The sequence below is a fragment of the Epinephelus fuscoguttatus genome, linkage group LG3, assembly GCF_011397635.1.
Source record: "Epinephelus fuscoguttatus linkage group LG3, E.fuscoguttatus.final_Chr_v1".
In the NCBI taxonomy this organism is placed as follows: domain Eukaryota; kingdom Metazoa; phylum Chordata; class Actinopteri; order Perciformes; family Serranidae; genus Epinephelus; species Epinephelus fuscoguttatus.
The window spans coordinates 20554043-20568856 of NC_064754.1; the positions used below are offsets into that span (position 1 = coordinate 20554043).

At 39.0% G+C, this 14814-nt stretch overlaps 1 protein-coding gene across 2 annotated transcripts in view; it reads right to left on the reverse strand.

Annotated features, from left to right (window-relative positions):
• LOC125884274 (hydroperoxide isomerase ALOXE3-like) overlaps positions 1-14814 on the reverse strand; it is an 89609-nt gene that overhangs the window by 14807 nt on the left and 59988 nt on the right. The window contains exons 20-21 of one of the 2 annotated variants that reach the window (XM_049569176.1): positions 3523-3693; positions 2842-3313 (exon numbers count right to left, since the gene is read on the reverse strand). The exons of the other annotated variant lie outside the window; for it this stretch is intronic. Coding sequence (XP_049425133.1) covers positions 3134-3313; positions 3523-3693 — 351 coding nt within the window. The 3' untranslated portion in view covers positions 2842-3133. Of the gene's footprint in view, positions 1-2841; positions 3314-3522; positions 3694-14814 lie in introns of those variants that run through there. 2 annotated transcript variants of the gene reach the window in all.

Genomic DNA, 14814 nt, shown 5'->3' on the forward strand with positions numbered 1-14814 from the left:
TAAGATGATATGCTGACGGAGAGATCTATTGACAGCCTCAAATACGAACAACAAGAGATTGACAGTGAGCATGCATGCAAGGAGTGAATGGCAGGATGAGAAAGAAAGTTACAGCCTAAGCATGAAAAAGTATTATCTCCTGACTGAACTTTTGCCAGAGCTTCATTTCTGCCAAAACTGATGCCCTGAAACATCAGCTCACCTCAACCACAGTGAATGAAATGTGCAACACTGCCACCTACTGAATAAAACGTGTTTGTACGCCATACTACCATATTATTTAGTATGCCAGATAAGATTGTCATTGTGTTCTGAGTCTCATACTTTTTCTTTTTTTACTTAAGGGTGTTCTCACACCTGCCCTGTTCGGTTCAATTGAACTCAAGTTTGTTTGGCCCCTAAGTGCGGTTCATTTGGGCAGGTGTGAACACAGTAGTTGCACTGGGGTGCGCACCAAAACAACTAGACTGACACCTTCTTAAAGAGGTGGTCTTGGTGCGGATACAAACGAACTCTGGTGTGTTTCGTTTGTGGCGAGAACGTCTTCCAACCTCGATCTGAACCAACTGCAGTCACATGACACATTGTTTGGGTTAAACATGAGCATGTTACAGTCCTGGAGGATTACTAATGTGCACCTCCTCCTGTGCTGCCTTAATATGCACATTCAGCACATCCAATGCATCATCCAATGTTTTCTAGTTGGAGCTGCGCGTTTTCAAACTGTATGGTTTGACTAAAATGAACAATGACAGTAATATAGTCCACGATGACCAGCGCTAAAATCAATTTGCGTAGTTGTCCCTCCATTGTGACATTAGAAAGTGTCACATTTATCTTGCAAGTGTACTCTTCTTCAATGTTTTGTTTACTTCCCGGATTTTTTCTACATGGAAATTTTACCCATAAAAGCATTTTATCTGGTCTGACTATCTGGTTTAAATGCTGCCGTTAGAAGGCAAACCAGCTCTAGGCAATCATGCAATTTTTTAACAAAATTAGTCCCTGATTTGGACCAAGCAAGCAAACTGTAGGTCTGAAAGAACCCTTAGTAAAAGTAAATTTATCACAGTCTAAAAATACTTGATTACAAGAATAGGTCCTGCATTCAAAATGTTGCGTAATTAAAAGTTTATAAGCATTATCAGCAAAATGTACTTAAAGTATAAAAAGTAAAAAGTACTCTTGCAGAATGACACCTTTCAAAGTATCATAACCACAGGAAGATTATTTCTATAAACGGGTATGGTAAAATATGTGAATCTGTTTGCATATAAAAGTATTTTAATGTCGTAATTTTTCAGTGTGGAGCCAATTTTAGATACTTTGTGTACTACTGGGTAGATAAATAATGAAGTAGTAAATTAAATAGTAGTACATGTAATGGAGTAAAAAATACAGTATGGCAAAGGTAGAGCTGTTTGAAGCTTCGAATGGGTCGATTGGGTTCTGGACAGTGGCATAGTGGTTGATGAGGTGTGCACTACGGGGTAGATGGGTAGGTTACCAAAGAGGAGGAGGGTAGACTGTCCTATATATTCCATTCACTTTTTGACTGATTAGATGGGTATACTGTGAACAGAGAAAAAGAAGTGGGTATACCCTGCATACTTGCATACATCCTTAACTACAACACTGGTTCTGGAGGTGTGGTCACCGTATTTGCACAGGCTTTACATAGCCTGTGGTGGTGGGGCCTAATGTTATATCTTTACATGGGGCCCAGAACCCCTGGTAGCGCCCCTGATTACGTCACTTATTTTCAATCACAATAGGAATTATATTATTATTATTTTAATGAAATATAGACGAACGATGTGTCAACCATGTACTAAACAAATAAGAAGTGCACCACCCTCTTTACCGACGTTACTCCTTCAAATAAAGGCACCAGCCTTTACCATTTACAGTTTGGCCAGCAAATTATCAGTGTATCAGCCCAGTCATGCTAATAACAACCATGAAGCAAAATAGTGTCAGTTTATTACTCACTGACTCTCTTCTTCCCACTTTTCAATTCTCTCCCTGTGAGACTCAGAATCTTTATTGGTCCATATATTCATAAATTCAGTTTTGTTTTTGAGTGTCCCCTCCAGTAAATGATAAATGATCTCTCAGACGCCTCATGTGTAGACTTAACCAGTACTTTATTTTGGTGAAGTTTACAGTAGACCTTAGTGACAGTAGAAAGTATTGATCAAAAATCACCACCCAGAGAAAGTATTAAATGGATTAATTCACACACACACATTAACATGAACTGACATCTAAATGTGCTAAGTCAAATGTGTTTGGCACTGTGTTTAATTCGGGCTTTGCTGTGATTATCCAATGACAAATCAGCCAAATTAATTTTTACATTAATATGCACCATGTTTGTTTTCCCTTCTACAGCACATGCAGATTGTCACATTTTGTTTGTGGATGATACATGTGTTTATACTGTAACTTGTCAATGCAGCAGCTTCACTTTTTGTATTTAACTTTTGTAACTGAGGGAAATTGTTTTTATAAAAAGTGTAAAACAAGGACAAGGACAGAAAGAAGCACATCCCTCATGGAACACAAGATCATTGAAGCACTGTCTCTTTCTGTGGTTACAGGAACCTCCTGTCCTCTATGAAACTGAGCAGACTTTGGTCTGAGTGACAAGTACTTGTTTTTCACACGAGATGAAAGAGACACAATTCACTTAAAAGTTTTGTCCTCTAGTACTCGCGTATTTTTCTAACATACAGATACAGAGCATGCAGTAAATCAAGCAAAACATTGCTACCTACATTTATTTATACTTCATTATGACAATGAGTCATAAGGCACAGTTTGCTTCTAAAGTGTTACAATCTTAATGCAAAATAATATTTTTCCCCACAGTAACTGATTTTGATAAAAGACCATGCATATTCACCGACATACTAAGAAGATTTAAGATGTAGATTATGATTTAAACCACATTTTCCTCACAGTTAAATCAATAAGGTTATATAAAAATCAGTGTAAAATGATCACATGCAGTAGCTTCCTTCCACCATAGTACCAGTTAAAAACAGAGCATGCAGTTTTTTACTTTATCACTTTTGTGAATATGAAGCTGTATTTGGCCAACAGCTGAGAGGGTCACACCTTCTGATATTCAAATGGCCACACTATTTTCTATCTTCTCTGGATCCAGGTATGTGTATGGGATCTTCAGACTCATGTTTCTGATTTTGATGTGTGCACTTAACACTTGAAGCTCTCCTTGAAAAGCCTTTATCAGGTCGCAGGGAATCTTCTCAAAGAAACGCTTGGATGGGTAGTGGCCAAGAGGGACCTGATGAGATTAAAGGTGCATTTAAATGATTCAAATGTTTATCAATTGTGGACTGCAGGCAAATTAATGTAAAGTTGTAGGAAGCAGGCAGGTTTTTTAATGGGTCAAAGAGGGTATTTTTGCTGTAATGACATATTAATCTTCTTTACACAACTTCAACATAAATGTGTTTTATGTAATTACATTTTTCCGAGGTTTTGTTCACTTACAAAGTCAGAGGATTGTTTGCTGAGTAACCACAAGGCAGCCATTGCATTGGCTGTCGTGCCCTTGTCAGGTAATGTCTGCAGCATCGTGGCCTCGCTTGTTGTCCCCTTTTTGGTTGGTGGAGGACGGTACAGGGTGGTGGGAGTGTTGGGCATCCAGCCTCCATAGTCATACTGCAATGATTGAATGAATGAATGATTGGCAGATGACTGACTCATACTCTTTGAAGCCAGGCCATATCAGTCTGTTGGTCAGTCGATCCACCACTTTGATCCATGCTTAAATATTTCAGCAGCTATTAGATGTAAGGAAAATTTTTACAGACTTTCATGGTCCCCAGAGCATGAATCCTAATAACTTAACCTGACTTTTTCTCTAGCGCCACCACAAGGTTAACATTTTTGGTTTTCAGAGAAATGTCTTGACAACTTTTTGCTGGATCACCATTAAATTTGGTTCAGACTTTTATGTTGACCCCAGGATTAACTGTGATAACTTTGATGATCCTCTGACAGATTGTCCAGCGCCATCATGAAATCAAAATTTTATTAATCCTATACTTTGGTTTATGGCCAAATACCTTCAAAACCAATGACATGCGCATCAGCCTCACCTGTACTTTGTGTCAGTAAATCATCAGTAAATGTTCAGATGTTAAAATGGTAAGCTAAGATTTTGATCATAGTAAACATGTCACCTGTTTACATCTGCATTGTTAGCATTGCCATTGGTAATATGTTAACATTTGTTGAATTTAGTTTGAAGCATCACTGTGCTAAGTACAGTCCAACAGATCTCTTAGCATGGCTGTAGAGTTGTTTCTGGGATCCATCTTTCCCCAGTTCAAAAAAAAGACTAAAGCCTCATCAACCATCCCACAAAAATAGCAACATTATATCTGATAATCTCTGGAAATGAAAAAGCTTCACCTGTCCACTGTTGACAGCCGCGTGTTGTGCTGAGCAAGTGAAGATCACCATGGTGACAAACTTGACCATCTCAGCCACTGTGGTAAAGCGCTGTGGAATTCCTGAGAATTAGAGGAAATAAACTGCATTAATTAAATTCATCTAGATGATTAAATATATGTTTGCATCATGATAATTTAATTTAAGATGTAAATGTGCACATCTCTCATCATCAAGATAAAGCTTTTCTTTTAAGCCCACCTGTGCCTTCTCGGGAAAGAAATCCATGTTCAAAAATGTCCAAAATCCACTTCTGCAGTTCACTGTCTTTCTTGACCTCATCATCATTCTTGTAGTAGAAGCCGAGCACTTCCTGCACAAACCTTTGAGAAATATGAATAAGTTCTGTAAAACACATTCCTAGTTTTTTTTCCATACATACTGCAGGAGTAAAGCATAACTCTTTTATAAGACAATTTAATGGCCATCTCTTTAAAATGATCAGTTCTGTTCTTTTTAAAGCAACACAATGTAGGATTGCGCTTTTTACCTCACAGGTATAGCCTTGAGGCTATACCTGTGGCTCCCCCTTATAGCATTTTGTACCTACACGATTAGGCCAATTGCTTTATTTATTTATTCATTTTCAAAACTCAGATATGAGTTGTTCTTTGCATGTCAGGGCTGACCTACTCCTCACAGCGTGCGCCCGTGCACACACAAACTCAACAGAGTGAAGTCAGACAACAGCAGAGAGGCCGTGGTGCAGATGAAGGGAATATAACTTTAAGATTACTCTAGTTAACGCCAACTACGCTTGTTACTGTAAGTAAGTCCGATAAAACCTGTGCCAGCCAAGCCAATACTCTATCAATACACGTGATCAGCATGTAGACAGCCATATTTCAATCTGCTCTGTCAGCAGTCTCTTATTCACCGCTATTATGATTTACGATCGTGGTCGACACGAGCACATTGCGCTCGTGGTGCTAACAGCAAAGTGTTAAAGACAAACTAAAATGAAAGCTGTCTGTATGTAGGCTAACACTTTATCTGAAAATGTACCTGAGGCAGCCGACCTGCAGACAGTGAGTCTCCTAAGTAGAGGGAACAGCAGTAACAGCGCCAGGTCACCATCGGTCGGGCATCCCTCCTCCTCTTTCAGCTCTCACCAGCACGTGAAAGCCGGGCCAATATTAATCCTTGTTCGAGCTCTTGTTTTATTGCTCTCCCATTTTCATTTTTTTGTCTCCTCGGGCAACACCTTCACCTTCTTCCTTTTCTTTGTTGCTTCAACCATGACAACCACGTCTAACTTCGTTCACCTCGGTTCGGCTACACTACTCTAAAGAGAGGAGGGGGATATGACGTATGCCGTAAAGTAGCCAAATGTTGTTTTCCTTTTTGTGTCCGGGTTCCTACCCGAACCCCGAAACTGCATAGTGCCAGTGCAAGCGAAACAGACACTGTGAAGCAATGACAGACGTGTCATCCAACCTACTGTGAGTTGATGTACCATCACAATGATCTTGGATATATATTTTGAGGGCTCAAAAACTCCATTGTGTTGCTTTAAGACTTTGATACAGTATTCAACACAGTGGATCCTACAACTTTAAAGGGATAGTTTGACATTTTTGGGAATTTGCCAGTTAACTTTCTTGTCAAGAGTTAGATGACAAGATCAGTATGATAATGCATTAAGTATGGAACTACAGACAGATGGTTATTAGCTTAGTTTAGCTTAAAGACAGGAAGCAGAGGGAAACATTTTGAGCCTGGCTTTAAAGTTTAAATATATGCCTACCAGCACCTCAAAACTTTACTGATGTACACATTGTACTATTTCTTGCTATACCATGGTCATGATTAAAGAAATCTGTTTTGAGAAACCAATTGAGTTACATAAGAGAACAAAAGCTAGTCAGTGGTGAAGGCAGGATTTGGGCTCTTATTTTCCTGTATCAGGACAACTATACTACCTGTGGATGATATCCCAAAGCTTGAGTCCATCATCCCTGTAGTAGAAGTTTGGCACGTCCTTCAGCCCACGCTCAGCGATGTCGTCTGGTAAGCAGAGGGAGCTGTAGGTCACTGAGGACATTGATCTCTGCAGGAGTGTCACCAAACCCTCTCCACCAGAGGCTGCAAACTAGCAGACAGTCAGATATGTCAGGAGTATAGTTAGAGACAAATACTGTCGATGATATTGAGAAAAACAACAACAACAACAACAACAACAACATTGTTTCGGTAATGGTCTACTGAGTGTGTTGGTCTTTTGGTACCTCTGAAAAAACTCCAGTCTCAGATATGAGACGATTTCGAGCTAAGTAGTTGATCTGCAAAGTGTCGCGAGTGTGAGGTATGAGGAGCTGAGGGAAAGAGAAAAATCTGTTAGTCTTACCCTTAGTTAACACTTACATATTAGACATGATCAATATATCTTTACTAAGAGGCTATGCACCATGGTCCTTTAAGGCAGCTGTAATTAAACCCCTTCCAAAAATGCCCACCCTGGATCCTGAGGTGTTTGCCAACTATAGACCAATATCTAATCTTCCCTTTCTTTCAAAGATCCTTGAGAAAGTAGTAGACCAGCTGTGTGATTTTCTCCATGATAATAATTTATTTGAAAAATTTCAGTCAGGATTTAGAGTGCATCATAGCACTGAGACAGCACTAGTTAAAATTACTGCCTCAGACAAAGGACTTGTCTCTGTACTTGTTTTACTAGCTCTTAGTGCCGTATTTGACACAACTGACCATCAAATTCTGCTACAGAGACTGTAAGATTTAATTTTCCTTAAAGGTTTTGCACTATGCTGGTTTAAATCGTATTTATCCAATAAATTTCAGTTTGTTCATTTTCATGATGCATCATCTTTACATACCAAAGTTTGTTTTGGAGTTCCACAGGGTTCTGTGCTCGGACCAATTCTATTCACTTTATATATGCTTTCCTCAGGTAACATCATTAGAAGTCACATTTTGTTGACAATCATTGTTATGCAGATGATACAGAATTATATCTACTGATAAAGCCAGAAGGAACAGATCAAGTGACTAAACATAAAAAATGCCTTAAAGACATAAAAACCTGGATGAGCTCCAATTTCCTTATGTTAAATTCAGACAAAATTGAAGTTATTGTTCTTGGACCCAAACACCTCAGAAACTCTTTGTCTGATGATATAGTTTCTCTGGATGGCATTGCTCTGGCCTCTTGCATTACATTCTCTCATTAGCATGAGAAAAGTAATATTTGATAAAGATTTGCCTTTTAACTCCCATTTAAAACAAACCTCACAGACTGCGTTCTTTCATCTGCATAATATTGCAAAAATAAGGCCTATCCTGTCACAAAAAGATGCAGAATAAAATTGGTCCATGCTTTCGTTACCTCTGGGCTGGATTACTGCAATTGCCCTATTATCAGCTCTAATACATCTTTGAAACCTCTCCAGCTAATCCAGAATGCAGCGGCATGCAGACTGACATGAACGAAGAAACAAGATCACATTTCTCCTGTTTTAGCTTCTCTGCACTGGCTCCTGTAAAATCCAGAATTGAATTTAAAATCTCACTCCAAACTTACAAAGCTCTAAATGGTCAGGTATGGTCAGGTCAGCTATCAGGCTCCTCTCCTGTGGAATAATCTTCCTGTTGCGATCCGGGAGGCAGACACTGTCTCCACATTTAAGACTAGACTTAAGACTTTCCTTTTTGATAAAGCTTATAGTTAGGGATGGCTCAGGTCTGTTTTGGATCAGCCCCTAGTCAGGCTGACATAGACCCAGTCTGCTGGGGGACCCCCTATAATACGCCTCCTATAATGCATGTTGTTTATTAAATAGCGATGATGTGAAGATGATGAAGGACACTCCACTGACACCGTCTTGCTTGTATATAAAAAGGTTTATTACAAGAAGTACAGCATCAAATCAAGCACCTAGGAAGCCTGAGAGAGATTTCGAAGCGAATATGAACAGCTCTGCCTAACGGCTCAATTTACCCTGCATACTGTATATAGGTTGGTTGTTTTGATGAACTTTGAGACAAAATCTGACAAGTCACAGAGAGACAATCTAGATGGAATCCAACCTTTCACCTAGCTTATCTATCCTTGACCTAAGCCATGATAAAATCTTGACCTAGGCCCCTAACTGATCATATAAGACCCTGGTCATCACATAACATGTGGCACGTCAGATACTACATGCACCTTGCATCTTCTCTCTCTCTCTCCTTCACCAACATCCACATCCTGTTGCTGCATCTCCGTAACTTGGCTTCTGCTCTGGAGCCTTTGTGCTCCACCGTGTGACAGGTTACCTTATGTGATGTGGTTGTGCTGCTGCCGTGGTCCTGCCTGATGCCTCCTACTACTACTGTTATTATTAATCATACTTCTACTGTTATTATACACTAGGGCTGTCAAAAGCACCATGAAGTTGAGTTCAAATATTTTTGAATTAATTTAGTAGAGTTCGAATAATATTCAAATTTATTATTATAATTATTTTATTTTATTTTATTTTATTTTATTTTATTTTATTTTATTTTATTTATTTATTTATTTTTTACAAAAAATAAGCTGCTTACTGCTGGCGAAATATGAACGTGACACTCTGAAATGGATGAAAACATCTGACCGCAATGTTTGGATACTTCAGTGGGCCTGTAGTTTTCCACCACAAGAGTGGATCCTGGTAGGCTCGTAGTGGTGGCTCATTCTGGTAACGTTTCATCTCTTCTTCAAAAAGCGTAGGCAGGGAGGCAGCAGGTGCAACACTCTCCCTATATGTCTCCCCGAACAGGTCACACATCGCAGACAGCGCAGTGGGTGGTGTTGGTACAGCAGGGTTCCTCCGTTGGTGCCTCTCCCTCTGTCTCTTGCCGGAATTCCACTGGATGCGTGTCTGTTGCGGAACGGCTGGGCTAGTTATCCGCTGCATGCAGACGCAACCAACATGCATCATGCAGTATTAATGAATTATTAATGATAATCGAATGATCAAATTTAGGTTCGAAATTATAAAAAAAAATATATTCAAATATATTTTGAACTTCAAATTTTTTTTTCATTTTCTTTTCAACTTTTTTTGACAGCCCTATTATACACATATGATTATTGTCACATACATATACTATCATATATTAATACATACTTACATCATATTGTACCACAATTACTGTAATTATTGTTATAATGATATTACTTAAATTAATATTGTTGTTGCTAGTATCATTACTGTCTGCCCTGCATCTCTCTCTGTGTCTGTGTATGTATCATTTTGTCATATGGATTACTGCAAATGTATTATGTTGATCTGTTCTGTACGTCATCTATTGCACATCTGTCCATCCTGGAAGAGGGATCCCTCCTCAGTTGCTCTTCCTGAGGTTTCTACCATTTTTTACCCCATTAAAGGTTTTTTTGGGGGGGAGTTTTTCCTTATCCGCTGTAAGGGTCCAAAGGATAGAGGGATGTCGTATGCTGTAAAGCCCTCTGATGCAAATTGTGATTTGTGATATTGGGCTTTATAAATAAAATTGATTGATTGATTGATAACACTATTACATGTTAACCAAGTCAGTAATTTTGATGTTACTTTACAATTTAGTTGTGAGAAATACTTAAAATTTTATATACACACTAAAACATTATGATTTGTCAACTTAGGAAGATACAAAAATCAGCAAAATGAAAAAAAACAAACAAAAAACTACAGCATGAAAACCTACAACTACAGTAGGTTCAGTATTCTCCCCTCAGTTACCTTGTACAGTGGATGCACCATGGGCACGTTGCGCAGCAGTGACACTGCAAACACTTCAGCCAGCAGATGAGTGTGCAGCAGGTGAGAGCTGAGTTGATGCACGTTGAAATCTGCACTTCTCACAAAAATCTTGGCCGTCAACCAGTCGTACTCAGAATCAGTAGGAAGGAAGATGGGGTTGTTATGTGCTGGAGTCTGCTTCAGCTGCAGGAGAAGGAAGGAGGTGTGGTTTATTTAATTCAGTATATCCAATACCAGTAATGCCAGTAGTGGTCAATGTTTAAGAATTTTATGTAATTGTATATTCACCTATTTACTATAAGTTTAATCTGCTTTTCAGTTTAATACTTTGTTGGCCCCTTAAAGGAAAATTCATATTTTTATTGATGCACAGGTCGGAGCACAGGGTCAACATGAGAACGGCAACTACACTCTTATCAGTCTTACATACATTAATACTAGTGTGTCATGTAAATAACATTGACTTGACTTCTCTTTGTCAGACTCAACTGTCAGCCCTGGATGTGGCTATTGGAGGAACTTTTGTACATGGCACATGCTCAGGCAGGAAAAAATGAACTGCTGCTCCTTGCATAGTGACTTCATAGCACAGTCGAGAGCAAGATGCTTCAGGTTAGTCATTGTGGCTGGCAGAAAGTAACATCAATAAAAGGCCTCAGAACTCATCAGGGAAAGAAGAAGTATGTGGCAAAGAAAGGGCAGAGTAGCCACATTCATCAGTACTTCCTAAGAAGTCAGCCGAGTCAGTTGGATGAAATCCAGTGACAGATAGAAAACCACAGTTCACAGGATATCAGTAACACTGCCACTGAGGAGGAGGAGGAGGAGGTAGTAAGAGGGGATGCAGGTGACACTGAGGATAGCAGGCCAGTCAAAGAGAGAACCATGGAGCAAAAGGTTAGAGTTAGATGGCCTAGGGCAAATGACAGCAAACAATGGATTTTCAGCAATCTTAAGCAGGCTTAGAGGAAATTCAATAAAAAGTTAGAAAAGATGGGAGATATAATGTATTCATATGGTGTAGAGAGGTTTGGGGTGTATGAGAGAAAGATGGGTGAGAGGGTACTATCAGGTAAGTCTAGGCGGCAAAGAGAAATAGAGAAGTTAGTTAAGGAAAGGAGACAGTTAAGAAAGCAGTGGAAAAGGCCACAGAAGAAGAAAGGGAGGGAAATTACATGGGATCAAGTACAACTTACCGACTTATATCACTGACATTACAGGTTATTTGTATTTACATGATACATATATGTATTGTTATCATTAAAACATATTTCAATGTGCCATCTGATACTCCCACCCCCCTCAGATTTTGTGAAATGGTGCAGTCCATCTGACAGCGATCAGATGCGCAAAACACATAATCACTGCTAATGTAAATCCTACTAGATTGTGGCCCCTTCCCATATTTCCTTATAGCTGACATGTTCAAGATATAGTGACAGTTTCAGCAAATGTGAAAACTTATTTTAGAAAAGTTATATGTAAAGCTTCAACTTAGTTAAATCAACACTCTTACATCTTGGCTGTTAGCCATATTTGAGTGTTACTCTCACCTGAATAGCAATTGGCATCAGCTTGTCCTCAGGTGTTTTGTGGAGCAGGACGAGGGGAGCTGCCAAGTACTGCTTCGTTACAATGTTGGTGTTTGCTTTCAGTCCATCCAAATGCTTGTAGTCACACAGGAATATGTTGCCTTTCTGTTTTAGTGAGGATAAAAAAATGATGTGACTTACATGCATACAGTGTGGAAAAGTACATAAACTAAGTGAAAATGTAAGTACAACACGCAGTTCCAAATTTATCATGTGTAAATACTAAGATCAGTCAAGGTCAAGACAATCACCTTCATCTCCTCTGCCAAGCTGAACTGACCACTGGGGAAGACCATGTCGTCAGTGACAGGAAATTTATCAGGCAGAGCTGAACAGCGTTTGATCACCATGGGGTTGGCACCATTTAGAAACTGGTAGCCAAAAAGATCATCATCCCTCCAGTGCTGCTGGACATGGTCTGGAAAAAGAATGGAACTTCCAGTGAGTTTTAAACTTTAGGCTAGAAAATCTTGGTCAACCTCTGTCATCATCTTAATGGTACACTTCATGTAAGACTAGACAATTGTGAACAATGTGTTACTCAGAATTCTCTTTTTATCTGATGGCTTTTTCTTTGGTGACATGGTAATTATTTCATCTTGTTTTATATCTTGTGTTTGGATTTTATTACTTTATTACTTGTTTTGGTAACAAAGAACTTTGTTGCTTTGTTTGGAAAGGTTTCAGATCAGTTTCAGATTCTCTTTATTAGTCCTCTGTAGATCAACAGGGCCAAAGGTTCAGTGAAATGTATTTGGACAGGAGAACAGGTCAGTTCAGCAATGAAACTAGCTACAATAAAGATAAAATAAGATAAAGTGACAATAAGATGTAAAATGTTAATAAAGATTATTATTAGCATTATTATTGTACATACAGAATTAACTATTCAATCAAACTACCATGATAGTACCTGATATGTCAGTCCGTCTCTCTGGGAAGACCTGACTGATAGCAGCAACATGAAGCCATTTCTCCCTGGAATTAGCCAGTCCCTCTAGTTCCAGCTCAATCAGCCTAGAAAATAAAAGCAAATACTAACTTTATTATGATTCTGTTTGATAGGCTGGTATATAGTTTCACAGATATATAGATACCTAACAGAATTTGAGGACTTTACCCTGACTCTAGAGTGTACACAAACTCTACGTCCTTGGTGAAGGAGAAGCGGATATCTGCAGGCAGATCAAAAAAACTATCTGCCTTCATGCAGTCGGGTATTCCCTGCGCATACGCATCCCAGCTGGGTAAGGAGGTGATGAACTTTGGATAGTCTACCAGTGTATGTGCAGTTTTGATTCAGAGTACACAGGTATTAAATAGTAGTCACATATTCAATATTGCAATTTTGCAAAATGTGTGATAGTATAATATATTTTAATAAACTCTGGCAGGTGTACAGTAACAATGTCATGTGGTTATTAATTCATCATTATATATCAGAAATATATTCAAAAGGTAAAGGTGGGGGTGGTTTGGATGCATGTTATTTTTGGGCTGCAGGAAGTTAAAATGTGAATAAACCCTGAGCTCTCACCGATACTCTTTGTCTTGAGTCTCCAGCTCTTGCTCCAAATTGAATGGCACGAGAATAGTCTTCAAAGTCTCTCAGAGCTCAAAGAAAGAACCAAAATAAGGTTCAAAATCCTGAATATATACAGTATGTTTTCATAAATTTATTCCAGCCTCCTTATTATCCTCCTTGCAAAACTTGTCCTTCTTGTATCTCATATAATCAGTGAACAACATACAGGATGTCAAAAAAGTACACTTCCACAAACCTGTTCCCTCTCTGAAGCGGTGCACCTCACTGTCACTGATCCAGCTGTAGATGGGAAAGTTGTAGGTGTCTCCCTCGGGGGATTTCACTACCACCTTGGCAGGGAACCAAGAGTCTTCGACTAGGAAGTGCTGTTTGTCTAGCTCTATCAAAATCAGCTTTCCAATGGAGACGGGGCACTTCACCTGGAATGATGAGAGATGGTTCACGAACATTTCAAGGGATGAAGAAAAAGTCTATTTGATAACCATGAACTAATAATTAATGATACTTAGCAAATATTACTGAATGTAGAAGTGTGGAGAAAACACAACCTCTGTGCAATATGTGCACTGCATAAAATACTTTTTTAAAGCTCATTTTGGTGATCTTCTGTTGTTTTCGTCACTTTTGTGGCTGCAGGTTGAAGATTTGCAGAGCAGCACATATCCTGTTATGGCCCACCTGAGCCTGAGCCTCTCTTTTTTTATACAGGTAAAGTTAAGGAAGCATGTTAGATGTTTATGTACAGAAAGGGACATTTTCAACGTACCGGTAGTTTGTCAATGTTTAACAGCCCCATATAGGTGTGGAGCCACGTGCGTTTGCTCTCCCCATTTGTGCCCACCAGCTTAATGAAGACCCTGTTTCTAGTGCCAGCAAAGGCATGCTCGTCATTGTACACAGTCACTTCATAATCCGCCATTTCACTCCAGCAAACAGAGGAAACCTGGTGTGGAGAGAAAATAATAATAAGCCCTCTCAACACTGATAGGGTTAACTGTAACTAGATGAACCTGAGTGCAAAACAGCTTGAAAATACTGGTATCACAATGACATTGGCATATTATTATAACTAATATTAAATGTGTCTCTCATAAAGCATCTCTCACCTGTCAATGAGATCAAGAAGTTCCTTTGATGAACTGCTTGTTTGATGAAAGTTATCCCCTCTGATTCCTCTTTTTATATGCACAGTTTTGTGGGAGTGTCTGGCAGTAATAGTTAACAGCCAGCTCTGCTGATGACATGTTGGACATGTATGAACAATAACTATAGCTACCTGCAAAAAGACAGGAAGATAATTAAAATAATGATAACAGTTTTTTTCCACCATGAAAATCTGAGACCATCAAAGTCAACTAAAAATGTGAAATCAAATGCCAATACAGTTTATGCAGATTTATTGGAGTCAACAACTGTGACATGATAGCAACCAACTTCTATAACA